Here is a 20,561-nt window from a genome sequence, read left to right as displayed (position 1 = left end):
TTTGAACTTTGTTCTTTAAATTGTACTTTATTAAGTGCTAAGGGTAGGAGGTATGATTTGCGGGGACTCATTCGGGGAAGGGGAGTCACCGATCGGTGACCACACCGTGGTGATGAAGACCATCGGTGAGGGAAATCGGGGTATAGTCACCGATGTGATTGAGTGCAAAGATTGAGTGTAAAAAATATATAACTCAAACATGCTAGAGTGATTAACCATACCTAGTGATTGAGTGCAAAATGGGGAGTGGAATGGGGAGTTGACATGGCATAATATTATTGGGTAGAAAATCACTCAATCACCCTAGAGTGATTAACCATACCCCCACCCTAAGTGATTGTGTTTAGGGTGGAGGGTATGATTCAAACACTTTATGGTGTTTGAGTCATTGTTCAGCGAATAATATTATGCCATGTCAAGTCCCCATTCCACTCCCCATTTTGCACTTAATCACTGGCAATGATTCAAACACCTAGAAAGTGGTAATAAATTAAAAAAAGAATTGATTGGTTGAAAATGGTTGGAACCCACCATTAAACCCCCTCTCTCCTCCTTCCCTCCTCTTCCCCGCAGCGGTGACTATACACCGAAAACCCAACTCACCGCTCACCGAAATGGGGGTGGCGGCAATTCACCGATCGGTGAAACATACTCCCCGATGGAGTCACCGAAATCATATCAACCCCCCTTAGGTTTAAGTTTGTTGGTTGTTGTAACTGATATGTGATTGTGTTTAGGTTTCAGTTTGTTCGTTGCTATAATTGAAATGTGAGGTGAAATTGTAAAATTAGAATAGTGAAGTTGTAAACTGATGACGGGGTAGGCCAAGACTAAATAAAATGACTTGGACACATTAAAGCCTAAAAGGTTAAAAGGTTCGAAGGTTGAAAATCCGGGAGTTGAGATAAAGCAGTACGTGAACAGTAGAGAGTCACATCTCTGATTGCTTCACCAAACCCCCCGGTCGCAAAAGTAGCGCGAGTCCACAGAGCATAACCTTTTATCCGCAGGTCAAAGGCTTCAACCCCCAAAAAGGGCAAAACCCCCACTGCAAGCATGTTCACTAGTCAAACAGCTTCCTCTTTGAGCGATGTCTTTCCCTATAAATTAGACACTTCATTTAGTGTAAAACACATTCCGAGCAGCTCTGATTCTTGGAGAATCTCTGGTCATTGTTCTCGATTACTTGCTTCATCCAAGTCACTTTCTTTCACATTCAACACACACATTCTCTTTGTTCTTACATCCGAAACTGAACACATCTCAGTGGAGGATCTCGAGCAAACAACAATAACAAACTAGTGAACCTCTCTCTACGTCTTGCAAACGTGGGGGGACCCCATGACCTGCGTTAGGCAAAGTTGAACCCTTCAACCCTTTTGCCTAACCAGCCCAGCTACTATCCTTGGTCTATTATTTGATGCATCCACAAGTTGGCGCCCACCGTGGGGCTACGCCACTATTTTTCTTCAAAAGACCTAGTAGTGTAGCTCCATTCTCTTGAAATTACCATGTCAGAAAGTGGATCCCCGGGAGAAGTGAATCAGGTTCCGAACACTTCTACCCCAGGTATTAGTCAAGCTCATGTGACTATACCAACTTCTTTCTCGACACCAGGAAGCACCCCTGAGTTTCTCACTTTCAGCACTCCAACCCCGTCCAGATCAGGGGTCCCTTCCCCTAATATCGGTGTCTCTAGCACCCCATCACATGTCGAGCTCACCCCTGAGGGGGTCGTTAACAATTTCCTTGAGTTGAGGTCTCTCCTCAACCAATATGTGAGTAGGGAAAGGGACAAGGGAGTGAGGATTTGTTTGGACAATGATGAGCCGGAGCCAACACTATCTCCTGGACCCCCCATCCCTCCTTTTGCAAACTCACAACCTTTGGTGTCTAGGGATGAGGCTGGTCCCAATAATCCTCCTCCAAACCCTAACCCATATTTGTCCGCAAGGCCGAATCCTACAACATATCCCCTTTTTTGTCCCAGCCAGCTATGAATGGTGCTCCTTTGGGCCATGAGCTGACCCTTGACCAGCTCCTACAGTCCCTAGTGACAAGTCTTCCACCCTTAACAACAACTTCATGGGAACAAGCTTTGTCCGTGCTCCCCTTGGCACGAAGTGCTGTTATGAGCACTCCCTTGGGAGTTAGTTGCCCAGTTGCACCCGGAAGCCTTCAAGGCTTCAACCTTATGCCCCAGATGATGGCCAGCTTCCCGTGGCAGCACTTTATTAATCAGGTGCTAGCCACTCAAGGGAACAACAGTAACTGCAAGAATGTGGGTGTAAGGGCTGAAGAAGATTTGGCCAAGCCTTACAAGCCGAGTAACCTCTCGTGCTTCTCACAGCAAATAGCCGATTATGATTTTCAGACAAAGATTAAAATGCCATCCCATATCAAGACGTATGATGGGACTGAAGATCCTGAAGACCATCTCCAGATCTTTACCGGTGCTGCAAGAATTGAGAAATGGTCAAATGCTGAATGTTGTTTAATGTTCATGCAAACCCTTGTCGGATCAGCCAGAATCTGGTTCAATGATTTACCATCTGGTTCAATGATTTACTTGCTCGAAGCGTTCGAAGCTTCGATGACCTCAGCAAGGGGTTCCCAGCCAATTTCTCCCAGCAAAGGCGATACGTGAAAGATGCTACAGTAATCTTCCAGATAAAACAGAGGGATGATGAAAGCCTTCGAGAGTTCATAGAAAGATACAAGAAGGAAGGTCTAACATATGTAGGGGCAGATGAGAAGATGAGAGTGGCCGGTTTTATGAACGCCATCACCTCCAAATATCTCACAAGAGGTTTCAACAAATCCCTACCCAAGACCTTGGAAGAGGCTCTCGAAAGGGCTGAAGCCCACATCCAGGGAGAGGAGGCAGTAGACATTAAAGAGCAAAGGAAATGGGGATCCAGCTGGCGAGGCTACAGCCCAACTAGAAAAAGGGAGAACTTCAACTCCTATGACAGACGCCAAAAGGGTTCAGAGCAACGAAGGTCTGAAGGCCGGAACCCTTCCAGCAGGGAGAAATGCATAAGTTTCACACCCCTTACCAAAACCCCTCAAGAAATCCTTGAAACAGAGGAAGTCAAGCAAAACTTTCGGCCTTCTAGGCCTCTCCCCAAAAGCAGAAAGAACGAAAACTCCACACAATACTGTGAATTTCATGAAGAAAAGGGGCACCACACCAATGATTGCTTCCATCTTAAGAAAAGGATCGAAGAAGCCGTTAAGTCCGGGGAACTTGCTCACCTGGTGAAGGGAGTAAGGGACAAAATGGCTTAAGGAAAGGGCAAGGAAGTCAATATGGTGGATTTTGATGGAAGGGTTCCACACAAGAGACAACGGTTGGAAGCTTGGGAGCTTTAGTGTGTTTGCTTCCCTCCAACGGAGAAAGACCCTCTTTCAAACCCCTTGTGGTTGAGGCTACTGTGGGAACATAACAAACGAACAGAGCATACATAAAGACTGGTGCTGCCACCGAAATCATGTTTGAAAAGTTCTTCAACCGATTGAGCAATGAAGAACGTTCAAGGCTTCAACCCTCCGGGACCTCCGTAAAAGGTATTGCCGATATACCTCTTAAGACTTTAGGGCAACTGACACTTAATGTTCGTTTCAGCGAAGGTCAGAAGGAGAGAGTCCAACCACTCACCTTTGTGGTTATCAATATACCTTCAAATTATGATGTGATCATTGGAAGGCCGGGGCAATGTGCATTATATATGGCTGTGTCTGTGGGCCATGGCACTGTCAAATTTCCCACCGAGAGGGGAATAGCAACCCTTCAACCTTCTCAGGAGGCCTACATGGTTGAAGGTGAAAGTTCCAAAAGCGAAGAAGACAAGCAAAGGCTAATCATAAATCCTAAGTACCCTGAGCAGAGGATCAGGGTCAATCCAAGCCTTTCACAAGAAACCCTCTTATATCTAGAAAAGTTGCTGACACATTATAGCGATGTCTTTGCTTGGTGCCCGGAAGATATGACATGTATCCCTCGAAGCATTGCCGAACACGAGTTGAGAATACCACCTGATGTTAAGCCTGTTGTCCAAAAGAAACGAAGTCTAGCACCAGAAAGAAGCTTGGCTGCATGCCAAGAGGTTGAAAAGCTTGTGTCAGCCGGCATTCTCCGAGAAGTCAAGTATCAATCCTGGGTTGCAAACCCGGTCATGGTTCGAAAGCCAGACAATTCTTGGAGAATGTGCATAGACTTCAAGGATCTTAACAAGGCTTGTCCCAAAGATTGTTACCCATTACCAGAAATTGATCTCAAGGTTGACTCCCTCACCGGTTACCCTTTCAAGTGTTTTCTTGATGCTTACAAGGGATACCATCAAATCCTCATGAAGAAGATGAAGAGAAGACCGTGTTCCACACAGACAAAGGGATCTTTTGTTAGCAAAAGATGCCTTTTGGCCTCAAAAACGCTGGGGCAACCTAACAACGCCTAGTTGACAAGGCATTTGCAAGTCAAATTGGCAAAAGCATGGAGGCATATGTCGACGACTTGGTGATCAAAAGTAAAACAGAATATCAAATGCCCAACGACATCCAAGAGACCTTCAAGAACCTAAGAAAGGTCAACATGAAACTCAACCCCGAGAAATGCTCATTTGGGTTTGAAGAAGGTAAGTTCCTGGGGCATATTGTGGGAAAACAAAGCATTAAGGCCAATCCAAACAAGGTGAAAGCTGTTCTCGAAACCAAACCACCGAGAAGCAAGAAGGAGGTTGAAAGCTTGAACGGGAAGCTTGCAGCCTTGAAGTGTTTTACCTCAAAATTGGCTGAAAGGTCTTTACCCTTTTTCAAAACGCTCAAGGGTTGCTCCGATAAGAAGGACTTCAAATGGACTGAGGAGGCCGAAGAAGCCTTCAACCAGATGAAGCAACACCTAGCTTCCCTACCTGACATTGCTGCCCCAGAAACGGGAGAATTAATCTCGGTATACCTTTCAGTTGCTGAAGAAGCAATAAGTGCGGTCCTCACCATTGAACGAGACAAGGTTCAGGTACCCGTTTATTTCTTCAGCAAAACTCTAAAATTGGCTGAAATCAAATATCCTCCCTTGGAGAAACTTGCTCTAGCTGTCACACCCTGATTTCCACGTGTCTCACCGGTGGGCCCGGTAGGGGATTACCGTGACGTAGTTGGCAACAATATAGTCAAACCACACAATATATGAATGCACAGCGGAAGCATAAAGATAATTATATTTCAACCATTGCTTGTAATATCAATGTATTACGAATAGTCGAAAGGTATCCACAGGGGATCAAATAAAAATATAAGTATTGTTCAACAGACGTAGGCATCTTAAGCTTGCGAGACTCTTTATTGATGCTAAGGAGAATTATCCAGCCAATTACGCTTAGTACCTGCATTTAATCTTTTTGGGAAAATACGTCAGTTTACACTGGTAAATACATTCAACCGACACTTTTGAAAAATGTTTATTAAAATTGATTTGAATGCAAAAGGCACAAACTCTTTTATAACTCGGGAGAATTATTTAAATTTATAATCTTGTGAACGAATTACATGTTCCTTATGCGTTCAGTAGCCCGGACGTACCGGGTTAAAGATCAATAGACACACCACATCAACTATTTATGCACCGACGAGTGTACGCCTACACTCCGCGCTTAGGTCGTGGCCATTTCGTAAAATGCTGCCAGGGATATCCGGGACATGGTCATTAACCCCCCAAAGGCTTTTAAGTAAACAAAACTGTTTAAACGAGCCGATCAAATTATTCAATTAACCACCAAACGATGGAAGATTTGATGCCCAATCAAGCGGTATTTTATACACCGTAACCCAAGCCCGTATAACGGAAAATAAGTTAAAAGTATTTACCTTTGCAAGTATAAATCCTTAATCGAATAAATTGCAAATATCTTTTACTGGCTCCTATTCTGGAACGAAGGTTGAAAATAACCTATTAGAATCCTAACGGGTCTTTAATTTAGCCGTAGCTTAGACCGGTCAGTCTCAAAGGATAATTTACGGTTTAATCGCTCGAAAGGCGAAAACCGGGAATGGAACGTGATTTGGACCCAACAAGTTTGAAGACTTATTTTATATGGGTATAATAACCACACTCTGGATTTTGGGGTCAAAACAATAAGGTTTGACCCGTTTCGGCTAGTTTATGTAAACTAGTTACATAAACCGAACCGTGCGCGCAAAAGGCGTAACGGGTAACCGTAAGAGTCCTACACTGGTTTCCTAAGTCAATATGCTTTAAAGAGGTTGTGGTATCAGTGGGATACCTTCCATAATGCCCGTAACGAGTTTAAGTTCATATTATGCCCCGTAGGGGTATTTCGGTCTTTTTAAAGATTATAAAAGTGGTTTCTGAGTTCTACAGGAAAGCTGAGTTTTCCGAATAGTTTATAAAGTTCAAAATACTCTATTTATTATTTAAAATCAGTAGCAACTGGAATCGGGTCAAAAGACCTTGTAGAACTCAAGTTATGTCCGAAAAGGGTATATTCGGTATTTACCGAACCGATGCCATAACCGCAGGTTATGAGCAGGTTAAAAATAATTAAAAATCTTTAAAAATCCCAAAATATTATTTTACATCAGTGTGTAAAAGTTTTGGTGTCGAAATCTGGGTTTAGATAGGCGTTATGCTAATTGCGCCATTTAATTACAAAAGTTTCCGTAATTGCGCTATTTAGCATAACTCCTATTCTGGACCTCGGATTGACGTGAAATTTTAGGGACATGCTTAGAAATCAGTAACTAAGGTTATGGTCCTTTCACATGTCCGAATTTCTCGTTTTAAATCGAAAAGGGCGTTACGGTCAACTTTTAAGCATTTAACGGAAATGTGTAAAAGACTCGGACAAACAACGAACCGGTCACAGAGGGTTATACCATCATGTAACCTGGTCCTAAGAGAGTCCTAAGGCATATCTAAAACATACTTTAACGGGTCAGAACTGAAGTCAAAGCAAAAGTCAAAGTTTTGCGACTTTCGGCTCCGAACCGGGTCAAAACAGTAAATGGTCGGATCAAACAAGCTTTGGACTAGTTAATATACTTATTATCATGTTTTATGAATGTTAAAACAGGTTACACGCCATCTGCATTACTGATTATGCATAATTGCGCAAAATAGCATTCTGTTGATTTTTTCTAAGCACGTTTGACTCGACATTCGGACTAGTTAGAGTGGGAATCAGAGGTTGCCCTTTTAGGGGTTTAAAGCCCACATGATTACCAACATATAACTATCTTTGATTCGACAAACCACTGGACCATTTGTGATTTATCGTAAAGTCAATCGTTAATTACGACGGATTGACTTTTAAGCTAAAACTATGGAAAACTAAGCCACAAAGGGTTAGGCAAACTTACAGAAGCTTGATGCACGACTAGAGATGTTAGAAGAATGCTTTAGAGCTCTAGAGATGATCAAGAAAGCAGGTTTGAGGTGTGTTTCAATTGTGTGCAATGCATTGCCTTTTATAGTGAAATTTCATGCACAAGATCATTACAACTCATCCTATAATTGCTCATGGATGATCAGCAGGTGTCCTTGAGTGCTAGGGGACATGTAGGGGGCGCCCATGCTTCAATTAATGCATCCAAGGTCGTTTACAAGCTCAAACAGTGAATCTGCCCATGTTTACTGCATCTGGAGGTCTTACGCGGCCCGCAATGGAGATCAGGCTACTTGTACGCGGGCCGCCTGAATCCTCATGTCAGTAAACGGATCTTTATATGGCGCGCGGCCCGCATTAGCTTGCTTGTTTCCTTAACGCGGCCCGCCTGGGGATTGATTTCCAAGATTTTCAAATCTTTTATAATCATTGACCTGACCTTTCGGTTTCGAAGGGGTAACTTTGCGATTTGGGCCTCGATTATTTACGATTAAGGGCCTCGTGATTTTTACCCGTGCCGTTAAGTCCCCGGTTAGTTTAATTACTATCCGAAAAGCCTTAACTTTTATTGTTGACGCTTTTAACCCCTCGCATACGAAATTGATCATAACTTTCTCGTTTTAAAACGGAACTTCGCGAAATTTATATCGCATATTCTAGTGAGCGTAATTTACTGTTACAAAGTCTCGGGTTCGTCAAAGGGTCACTCAGAGGTATAAATTAAACATGTTGACACCTTTAACCCCTGTAGTTTGTAATCTCTCACTTTTTTCCGCATTTCGCCCCGTACGATCCATGATTCATTCGTTTGGAGGTACGAGCATCATTTAGGGTCACTGTACAGTATATTTACCCCTCGTTGACACTTTTAACCCTCGAATTTACATACTTTCAAGGTTTGTCAACTTTAGTCCTTTATTTATTATTTAATACCACGTGTAAACCTAAGACACGTGTCAACACATTATTGGACACAAAATTTCGAGGTGTTACATCCTCACCCCCTTAAAATAAATCTCGACCCGAGATTTACTGAAACAAATAAGGGTATTTTTCTTTCATCGTGGATTCAACCTCCCACGTGAATTCGGGACCTCTACGGGCATCCCATTTGACCTTTACAATAGGTACATGCTTCTTTCGAAGCTTCTTTACCTGTCGATCTTCAATCGACAAAGGTTTTTCCACAAATTTTAAGCTCTCATCTATGTGCACATTTGTATGTGGTATCACCAATGATTCATCAGCGAAGCACTTCTTTAGATTGCAGATGTGGAACACATTGTGAATTCCACTGAACTCCTCCGGTAAGTTTAACTTGTAGGCAACCGATCCGACACGTTCGATTAATTCGAATGGTCCAATATATCTCGGGCTCAATTTGCCTTTCTTACCGAATCGCATCACTCCCTTCCAGGGTGATACTTTAAGTAACACTTTATCACCTACTTCGAAGTGAAAATCTTTACGCTTTGGATCTGCGTAACTTTTCTGCCTATCTCGGGCAGCCTTGAGACGGTCTCGAATCTGGACAATCTTTTCCGTCGTTTCGAAGACTATCTCTGGTCCTGATAATTGGACATCTCCAACTTCCGCCCAACAAACGGGCGATCTACACTTTCTACCGTATAATGCCTCGAAGGGCGCAACCTTAATGCTGGTATGGTAGCTATTGTTGTAGGAGAATTCGATTAATGGTAGGTTCTTATCCCAACTACCACCCAAATCGATCGCACATGCACGTAGCATGTCTTCCAACGTCTGAATAGTACTCTCACTCTGACCGTCTGTCTGAGGATGGTAAGCCGTACTGAAATTCAAACGTGTGCCCAAAGATTGCTGGAAACTTTTCCAAAAATGCAACGTGTATCTAGTATCTCTGTCAGAGATAATAGACACAGGTATGCCATGTAAGGCTACAATCTTATCAACGTATAACTGGGCTAACATGTCGGAGCTATAAGTCTCCTTGATGGGTAAGAAATGTGCTGACTTAGTCAGTTTATCAACTATAACCCATATTGTAACATTTCCTTTCCTCGTCTTGGGTAACTTGGTAATAAAATCCATAGTTACCATTTCCCACTTCCATTCGGGAAGTTCAGGCTGTTGTAGCAAGCCTGACGGCTTTTGATGCTCAGCTTTGACTTGCGCACAAGTCAAGCATTTGGCTACATAAGCGGCTACAGACTTTTTCAAGCCTATCCACCAATAATTTGCCTTTAGATCCTGGTACATCTTATCTGCTCCAGGATGAATGGAGTATTTAGAACTATGGGCTTCCTGGAGGATGACATCTCGAAGTCCTCCGTAAATTGGAACCCATATTCGTCCATTTAATCGTAAAATTCCGTCCTTGCTAAGAGTTAACTGCTCCTCAGTTACTCCTAGCTTTTCTTTAGGATAGTTAGCTTCCAACACAACTTCCCTCTGTGCAGCTAACAACCTTTCAATCAAATTATTCTTCACTTCAATGCTCGACATTGATTCGGATGAGTTTCACCCTTTCCTTTTGACTCAAGGCATCAGCGACTACATTCGCCTTGCCGGGATGATATCTGATTTCACAATCATAATCATTTAAAGTCTCCATCCAACGGCGCTGCCTCATGTTTAAATCCTTCTGATCAAACAGATGTTGAAGGCTCTTATGATCAGAATAGATCACAAACTTGATACCATACAGATAATGCCTCCACAGTTTTAGTGCGAACACAACGGCACCCAACTCCAAGTCATGGGTGGTGTAATTCTTTTCATGCACCTTCAACTGTCTTGAAGCATAGGCAATAACCTTGCCTTTCTGCATAAGCACACATCCCATGCCAGTGTGTGACGCATCGCAGTAAACTACGAACTCTTCGGTACCTTCAGGCAATGTCAGCACAGGAGCGTTGCTCAACTTTTGTTTCAAATATCAAAGGACTCTTGCTGCTTAGGGCCCCAAACGAACTTTACTTTCTTCTTGGTCAGGGAAGTTAGGGGCGCAACAATCCTTGAAAAATTTTCGATGAAGCGCCTGTAATATCCTGCTAACCCCAGGAAACTACGAATCTCTGTAGGCGTCTTTGGTTCTTGCCAATTCATGACAGCTTCCACTTTAGCGGGATCCACTTGGATACCACGCTAGCTAACCATATGTCCAAGAAATTGGACTTCTCGAAGCCAGAATTCGCACTTAGAGAATTTGGCATAGAGTTTCTCATGATGCAGGAGTTTGAGAATACAGCGAAGGTGTTTCTCATGGTCAGCTTGGTTCTTCGAGTAGATAAGAATATCGTCGATGAAAACGATGACGAATTTGTCTAAGTACGGCTTGCAAACGCGATTCATGAGATCCATGAATGCGGCCGGTGCATTAGTGAGCCCAAAAGGCATCACAAGGAACTCATAATGACCATAACGAGTCCTAAATGCGGTTTTATGTACGTCTTCATCTCTGACTTTCAGTTGATGGTAGCCTGACCTTAAGTCAACCTTCGAGAAATAACTTGCCCCTTGTAACTGATCGAACAAATCGTCGATCCTGGGCAAAGGATACCTATTCTTTATCGTGACCTTATTAAGCTCGCGATAATCGATGCACAGACGCATCGATCCATCCTTCTTTTTGACAAACAAGACAGGTGCTCCCCATGGAGACGAACTAGGTTTAATGAAACCTTTAGCTAGTAGTTCATCTAGTTGTGTCCTTAACTCCTTCATTTCGGTTGGTGCTAACCTGTAAGGTGCTCTAGCAACAGGTGCTGCTCCAGGGATGATGTCAATTCTGAATTCCACTTGCCTATCTGGTGGCAAACCAGGTAGTTCTTCCGGAAAAACTTCTGGATATTCCGAAATGACGGGGATGTCTTCTATCTTCGGCTTAGGCTCATCAATAATCACTTGTGCCATGTAGATGACACAACCCTTCTTTAAACATTTTGAAGCTTTGAGCATAGTCATGTGGTCAGGTAATCCATATTGGGTATCTCCCTAAATGGTAAGCGATTCACCAGACGGAGTCTTTATCACCACTTGCTTTCTGTTGCAGACGATTTGGGCTTGGTTGTGAGATAACCAGTCCATACCCAATACTATGTCAAAACCGGCCAATTTAAAGGGAAGTAGGGATAGAGGAAAAGAGTGGTTCTTAATGGATATCACACATCCATCTAATACAGTGGAGACGGTTTCTATGGTGCCATCTGCTAACTCTACCTCATAGTTTATACTCAAGGTTTTGATAGGCATATTCAGCAATTTGCAAAATTTATGATCTACGAAAGACTTATCAGCGCCTGAATCAAAAAGTACTCTTGCAAAGATATCATTTACAAGGAAAGTACCTGTGATCACGTTATCGTCTAGCACGGCTTCTTTCGCATCCATCCTGAAGACTCTTGCATTGGTCTTCTTGGTCTCTTCAGGCTTCTTGGCGTATTTAGGGCAGTTGGTTTTAATGTGCCCATTCTCGTTGCAACTGTAGCAAGTTGCATCCTTCAGCTTTTTGCAATCCAAGGTCTTGCGGTCCTTGGACTTGCATATCCCGCAAGCAAATGACTTTGACTGAGTCTGCGAGTTCGATTCGAGTCTGCACTTTCCAAAGTGTTGTTTCTTGCAAATCTTGCACTTGGGCTTCTCACCAGACTGAGGCCCATCTCTCATTGACTCAGACCCCTTCTTATTGTCACCGTTTCCACGGTGCTTCTTGCTCGATCTCCGCGAATTATCATCTTCACGTTTTCTCTTCTCAGCTTCTTTGTTCCTCAGCGATCTTTGTCTGACCGCATCCAGAGTGAGGGACAAAGATATGTCAGCTACAGATCTAAAGGTAGCTGGCCAAGAGGCCTTTACGCTTGCCTTTATCTCGGGGGCTAAACCACCGATAAAACGAGCTATTCTCTTTGGTTCCGAGGTTACCAGATGTAACGCCTGGCTATTTTGTACTTTCCATTTATAGGAAGTTTTGTTCGTAATTCTATTTTTGGAAGCCTTGTATTCTTGTAATCGTTCCTTTCTTTGTAATCTTTATCAAATCGAGACTTGGATCATTAATGAAGCTGGTATTTTATTACATATATGTTGTATGCACCCTAATTATGCTCGTATGTTCAACTTCGTGCATCAAGCGATGTTTAATCATTATACTTGGAATCTATGTGTGAAACTTTTGATCAAACTAAACTTATGCCTTGAACGTGTTTTGAACAAGAACGACACTTGAATTGATACTTATACGCTCGATTATACTTGGTTTATATTCCTCATGCACAAACATACCTTAAACTATGCTTTTGTGACAAGAATGGTCCTTAAAACACCATAAATCATCAACTACACAACTATAGGGCCAAAATTGTAAAAAAAGAAACTTGTTTCCGGAACCCAGGTGGCGCGCGGCCCGCGTCCACTAGCCTGGATATCCCAGGCGGGCCGCGTGAGGCTCGTGTCTGCAGAACTCTTGGATGGTCGCGACCAGCCACCATTTTGAGCAGGATTTTTGAGTTTAAACCGTGTTTTGGCTCTTGTAATCACCTCTAAACAACCCTAATCACCTCCCTATAAGTACCCAAGCTTCCCCAAACACTTGGACACTTTCACCACTCTCAAATCTCACCAAAACACTCCCAAATTCAAGCAAGAATCTGCATTTTCGGACAGATTCATACCTCTACACTAAACTTGGTATAACTTGCTCATTTCTTGATGAAAACACTTGGTTCTTCTTCCTATTTGCTTGGTTAATCATGGAGTTTGGTACCTTGACTTCTTCTTGGAGAAATCAGACCTGGAATTGCTCCGAAATTGACCAAAAACTTTCTGTTTTGTTACAAACTTATGTAAACTTCATCCAACTTGTGTTTGACACAATTCAAGCCAATGTCCTAATGCTTACAACCCCTCTTATGGTTGGTTAAGCTTAAAAACATGGTTGAGACATCTAAATCAGGGGTTAAAACCTCATAAACTTTCTGTTTTTAATTAGGGTTTTACCCACAAGTAGTGTTCAAGTATGAAACTTGATGAATGTGTGATGGTTGGACTAGCTTGCGCTATCCTTCATAAGAATCCACTCATTACTTGATGTTTTGCTATAGTTTAGTTGTTGTTAATACCATAATACTTGTATGTTCGTGACCCTCCTTGTTGTTTATAACAACAAGTGTAGTGGTGAACAAGAGAGGTGCCTAAATGGAAGCTTGTTCTTCCTACCTCATGTATGAACTCTATGACACATAGAGGTGCCTAAATGGAGACATTAATCTCCTACCTCATGCTTGAATCATAAGACTTGTAATCTATATAATATATAAGCTATTCTATATACCTATATACCTAAGTAACTAAACTTGATGATAACTTAATAGTTACTTGTCAAGAAAATGTTACATCATCTATGACCATGCTCTTGTTACGACTCTAATGGATCTTTGAATCCATGAAATCATACCAACTCTTTTGAGTTCTAATAGTGTCAAGAACAAGGGTTATGTGTACAAGATGATTATTTTTACTTATGTTATTTTCTATACATTTTAAACTCCGAATCTATAATCTTCCGTAAACGCCAAACTCACACACCTTGTTTGCCTCGTGTAGAAGGACAAGGTCCTCCAAACTAATCCATCCACCAACTCACTCGCGGGAATTCAAGTAGGAAAAGCTTGCAAACACCGTGAGTATACTCGCAACCCCCTTTTTATGTTTACCACTTTTTGGGGTGTAACATGTTTTACTATTAAACTACACTTAAACTTATTCTTTATGCAATGCACAAAACAATCCTTATACATGAATACTATGTTATGATACTTGATGCTTACGTGGACCATACTTATGTGATATGTTTTAGTCATTAGCTCTCACGAGCCTCCCTTCGACATGTATAGCGCTATAGGAGTAACGCACCACCCCCCTTAAACTTGGGTCATGTTGAATTAATTAAACTTTCTTGCGTAAACAGAGGTTGGCTAGAAATATTGCATGCCACGCTAGGTTGATCTCGTATAGACTAAGTTGCCATGTGGATTCATTTTTAAACTTTTACACTTATACTTATACTTATGCTTAAACTTGTATACTCGCCTTTGCTTTTGCATTGAATTGTATTTTAAACATGTTACAGGTTGATGATGACGATGCTATGAAAAGAAGTAGCGTTGATGCCTAGATACACATATAGACGTTTAGGTTTAATATGTTGTATCAATTTTGATTATGTTGTTATGTATTTCCTTTGAACACGTTATTTGAATTTCCTTGTATGTTTGACAATTTATCCATGAAATGAAATCGGTTTATTAAATATTGTCACAAATAGCGTTATGATGTCTCTAGCAATCTTCACACTTCGTCTCATCCCGATGTTTCCGCCATTGGTTGGGGTGTGACAGATTGGTATCAGAGCCATAACTATAGGGAATTAGGAAAATTGCTATGCTTTTGCCCTAGTCTATAGTTTTAGGAACTTTGTCTCTTATTTGTTGTTTACAACTTTTGTACTCTACCATGCATGCTTCCTAGCTACACTTCTTGTTATTAAATTTATGCGCCTTTCCTAAGGCTAACACGAATACACTTATGCTATTTTATACTCTTGTAACATCAACGAGACAACTTTACCAAAATAGGCGTGAAACCCACAATTTGGTAAACGACTCTCACTCTACCTTTAATCTATTTTTGCACGAAATTTCACCATTAAGCTAAGAGTGACATCCACAACTTAATGGTAATTTCCATTTCAACCCTAGTGGACCCTTGTCAAAGTGTCAAAATTTTATTTTGGCCGACAAGTACCAACCACATTTAGGGTACGAAATCGTCAAGTTAGGGGTGAAACCCGCATCTTGTCGATTAAGTCCCATTCCTTGATTTTAATTCTCGCCAAAGTCCCGAATGTTCCAATCATTTAGAGATGTGTAGTAACCGGAAGGGTAAGATACCGTGAATCGCTTCTCGACGAGAGTATCTTACTTATAGGCCAAAGCACAATATCTCTAAATCGAAAGGACTTTCGACCCACTTTGGAATTGTCGACGTTTCTTTACCCGAAACAATCCTATGTTTTATTGAGCCTCTCTTTTATGTATCTCAATTTATATGTGATTTTATACTTGAATGTTCATTCATTTAGAAATGTCGTTTTAATCATTTCGCACGTTACCGCAATCACAAACCATAATAATTCTCGTGAACAAACTAAATTTATACCCTCTTTACGCAACTTATGTGTTATACTTGTTGAATGCATGTGGAAACTTATGCCCTATGTGAACTTTACTTGATACATGAACATTTACTTGCTTTTACATACACAAACCTTATTTTCAACTAATGATAAAGTCTCATCCTTTCCTTCTCTTTTTCAATCTTTTAGATGTCGTCTAGTTCCTCCAAGAGACGCAAGTCAAAGAAGGGTTCGACTTCCACCGCCATGTCTCAAAAAGATTGCATGAAATTTATGGCCAAGCAATTTGCTAAAGTCCTACCCGACATCGTTAGCAAGATTCAAACCGATTCACCGCATGGCTCTGTTGACTCAAAGGCAGACAAACCCAAACCGACCTTCCAGTTTAAGCAATTCATGGCTTGTAAACCCTTAGAATTTACTGGCAAGAATGGCGCTACCGCCATGATGAACTGGTTTGATGCCATCGAGCTTACCTTCTTGCAAAGTGGTTGCCCTGACGAACTAAGAACCTTGAATGCAACTGGGGTGTTTCGTGAAAAGGCACTCGAGTGGTGGACGACTGAACGTAACAAAAGAGGAAACGAGGTCGCACATGCTATGCCTTGGGACGATCTCAAACAGCTTATGAAAGACCACTTCTATCCTCCTCATGAACTCCAAAAATTGGAGAACGAATTTTGGAACCTTACTCAGAAGGGGAGTGACATGGATGGCCTGATTACGCGCTTCAAACAACTCAGTGTTCTTTGTCCTGGACAAGTCGAGACCGTTCCCAAAACCGTAGCCAAATTCGTCCGTTGTGTTGCACCTTCCCTGACAAACCACCTTGCCTCTGCTAATCCCCAAACCATTGAAGATGCTTTTCGTATAGCCACGGAACTTAACAACAACTGCGTTATCCATGGAACCTATGATAAAGTTTCAACGAAGAATGCACGCCAAGCTACAACTGAAACTACCACTGTTGAGCCCTCACCCTCCCAATCGTCCAAGAAAAACCTAGGCAAGAAGCGGAAGGCTTCGAGCCAAAATTGTGCGGTCGTCACTCCGCCAAACCCTCAACCCTTACAAGCTTTAGCCGCCCTTGCACCCGCAAACACCGAACCACCAAAACAAGGTTATGTTGGAACTCATCCCAAATGCACCACCTGTCTGTTTCACCATCCTGCCAATGTACCTTGCCGCAAATGTGCCAACTGTCAGAAGTATGGTCATTTTGCTAACCGTTGTCGAATCTCCTCTCAAAATGCTCCTGTGCGAGCATGCTACAAGTGCGGCGACCTCAATCATCTCGCCAATGTTTGTCCCCAACGCTATCAACCTCAACAACAGCAGCAACTGCAGCAACCGCAACAACCACCACATCAGCAACAACAAGCTCAGCAACCTGCTAGAGGCCGAGCTTTTGTCATCACCGCTGCTCAGGCTCAAAACGCAAACGACGTCATTACCGGTACGTTTCTTGTGAACCATATTTACGCTTCTTGTCTATTTGATGCTGGCGCCAATAAGAGTTTTGTGTCGCTAGAATTCGAGCAATTGCTTAAGTGTAAACGCTCTAAGTTGCCAAAATCTTTCGCTGTCGAAGTCGCTAATGGCAAATCCGTCACTGTTGATTCCGTTCTTCCCAATTGTTCCTTGATTCTCAACGATCATACGTTTTCGATCAACCTTATACCTATGCAAATGGGTAGCTTTGACATCATAGTAGGCATGGACTGGCTTAGGCGAGTTCGTGCTGAAGTTGTTTGTTCTGAAAAGTTTATCCGCCTTCCTCTTCCAAACGGTGATTCTCTACACGTCTATGGTGAGAAACCTTCTCAAGGTCTCAAGCTTATGTCGTGTATCCAAGCGAACAAATGCTTACGCAAGGGTACCTTCGCTTTTCTTGCCCACATTGTGGAAAAGAAGGACAAAGGCCCAAGTATAAGCGATGTCCCTGTCGTACGTGATTTTCCTGATGTGTTTCCCGACGATCTTCCTGGTCCGCCTCCTGCTCGTTCGGTCGACTTTCGAATCGATTTAGTGCCTGGCGCTACGCCCGTCGCTAAATCCCCCTATCGTCTAGCACCCTCTGAGATGCAAGAGCTCTCGAGTCAACTTCAAGAGCTTCTTGACAAAGGCTTTATACGCCCTAGTACTTCTCCTTGGGGCGCACCCGTTTTGTTTGTCAAAAAGAAAGATGGATCATTTCGTATGTGTATTGACTATCGTGAGCTCAACAAGCTTACTATCAAAAAACGATACCCTCTTCCTCGCATTGATGACCTCTTCGATCAATTGCAAGGCGCGACCTGCTTTTCAAAGATCGATCTTCGTTCTGGGTATCATCAACTTCGAGTACTCGAAGAAGATGTACCTAAAACCGCTTTCCGTACACGTTATGGTCATTACGAGTTCGTGGTCATGCCCTTTGGTTTGACCAACGCACCTGCTGTTTTCATGGATTTAATGAACCGCGTGTGCAAAGCATATTTGGACCGTTTTGTGATCGTCTTCATCGACGATATTCTCATCTATTCCAAGACGCAAGAAGAGCATAAGCGACACTTGCATCTTATCCTTGAACTCCTTCGTGCTGAACGTCTATACGCCAAATTCTCCAAGTGTGAATTTTGGCTAAAAGAGGTTCAATTCCTTGGTCATACTGTCAACGAACTTGGAATTCACGTTGACCCCGCAAAAATCAAAGCTGTGAAAAATTGGATCGCACCTAAATCTCCGTCTGAAATTCGCTCATTTCTTGGTCTTGCTGGTTACTATCGTCGTTTCATCTCCAACTTTTCAAAAATCGCTGTTCCTTTGACCTCCTTGACTAAAAAAGAGAGACCTTTTGTTTGGGGTCCCGAACAAGAGGAATCTTTTCAAACGCTCAAGGACATGCTTTGCAATGCTCCTATCCTAACGCTTCCTGATGGTAACGATGATTTTGTCATGTATTGCGACGCTTCAAACCTTGGCCTTGGTTGTGTCCTTATGCAACGTGACAAGGTTATCGCTTACGCATCGAGACAACTCAAAATTCATGAGAAAAACTATACTACCCACGACCTTGAACTTGGTGCAGTCGTTTTTGCATTGAAGATTTGGCGACACTACCTTTATGGTACTAAATGTGTGGTCTTCACCGACCATAAGAGCCTTCATACATCTTCAACCAAAAGGAACTAAACATGCGTCAACGTCGTTGGGTGGAATTGTTAAACGACTACGATTGCGAAATCAAATACCACCCAGGAAAAGCGAATGTAGTAGCTGACGCTCTTAGTCGTAAAACTCATGTCAAAAGTATCCGTTGTTTCCAACTCGTCCACGATCTTCAAAATCGCATACGTAACGCTCAGTACACATCCGTTAATGAGGGTAACCTCTACAACGAGATGCAATGTGGTGCTGAAAATAGTCTCGTGTCCAAATCTGATGGCATTTTATACTATCTCAATCGTATCTGGATTCCCAACCGTGATGATCTTCGCAAATTCCTGATGAAGGAGGCCCATAACACGAAGTATTCTATTCACCCTGGTGCCGACAAGATGTACCATGATATGCGTACATCCTATTGGTGGCCTGGAATGAAGAAGGATATAGCCACCTTCGTCTCAAAATGTCTCACATGTTCCAAAGTGAAAGCTGAACATCAACGTCCCTCTGGCTTACTCAAACAACCAAGAATACCTATCTGGAAATGGGAGAGCATTGCCATGGATATTATCACTAAGCTTCCTTGCACTACTGCTGGTCATGACAGCATTTGGGTAATCGTTGATCGATTGATCAAGTCAGCTCACTTCCTCCCTATTCGTGAAGATTTCAAAGTCGAGAAATTGGCTAAGGTCTACATGAAGGAGATAATCTGTCGTCATGGTATTCCCATTGACATCATTTCTGATCGTGATGCTCGTTTTACGTCTCGTCTCTGGCAAACTTTTCAATCTGCTATGGGTACTAAACTCAACCTTAGCACTGCCTTCCATCCTCAAACTGACGGTCAAACCGACCGTACTATCCAAACCTTAGAGGATATGCTTCGTTCATGTGTAATAGATTTTGGTGGCAACTGGGATTCACATTTGCCCTTGGTCGAATTCTCGTACAATAACAGTTATCACGCGAGTATTCAAATGGCACCTTTCGAAGCATTGTATGGTCGCAAGTGCCGTTCGCCTATTTGTTGGCACGAGATTGGTCAAGCCCAAATCACCGGTCCCGAGCTTATACAAGAGACGACGGACAAGATTTTACAGGTTCGAGACAACTTATTGAAAGCCAGGAGCCGACAAAAGAGTTACGCTGACAAGGGACGTAAACCTATGGAATTCGAGACAGGTGACTTCGTGCTTCTCAAGGTATCCCCTTGGAAGGGCGTGGTTCGATTTTGCAAGAAAGGGAAACTCGCACCTCGCTACGTTGGTCCTTTCAAAATTCTCGAAAGGATTGGCGAGGTTGCGTATAGACTGGACCTGCCCGAAGAACTCAGCAATGTACACCCTGTCTTCCACGTGTCCAACTTAAAGAAATGTCTAGCTGACGAAGGACTCCACGTTCCTCTCGAAGACTTTCAAGTCAACGAAACGCTTCACTTCGTGGAGAAACCGGTCGAAATCATGGACCAAGGAACCAAGCAATTGAGGCGCAGTCGAATTCCTATTGTTAAAGTTCGATGGAAAGGAAAACGTGGCGCTGAATTTACTTGGGAGCTCGAAAGTGAAATGAAGTGGAAATATCCTCATCTTTTCCCTACGTCTTCCTAAATTTCGGGACGAAATTTCCTAAAGGAGGGGAGACTGTAACGCCTGGCTATTTTGTACTTTCCATTTATAGGAAGTTTTGTTCGTAATTCTATTTTTGGAAGCCTTGTATTCTTGTAATCGTTCCTTTCTTTGTAATCTTTATCAAATCGAGACTTGGATCATTAATGAAGCTGGTATTTTATTACATATATGTTGTATGCACCCTAATTATGCTCGTATGTTCAACTT

General features: G+C 42.5%; 1 protein-coding gene across 1 annotated transcript; it reads left to right on the top strand.

Moving 5' to 3' along the window:
- Window positions 1-2,206: 2,206 nt before the first annotated feature.
- LOC118488801 lies at window positions 2,207-3,291 on the top strand. The gene is made up of 2 exons (XM_035986162.1): window positions 2,207-2,475; window positions 2,580-3,291. Exons 1-2 carry the CDS (start codon window positions 2,207-2,209, stop codon window positions 3,289-3,291), a joined length of 981 nt encoding a protein of 326 aa, XP_035842055.1.
- Window positions 3,292-20,561: the final 17,270 nt, after the last annotated feature.

Source organism: Helianthus annuus, chromosome 17, assembly GCF_002127325.2.
Source record: "Helianthus annuus cultivar XRQ/B chromosome 17, HanXRQr2.0-SUNRISE, whole genome shotgun sequence".
In the NCBI taxonomy this organism is placed as follows: Eukaryota; Viridiplantae; Streptophyta; class Magnoliopsida; order Asterales; family Asteraceae; genus Helianthus; species Helianthus annuus.
This window is presented reverse-complemented; position numbering and strand designations above follow the sequence as displayed.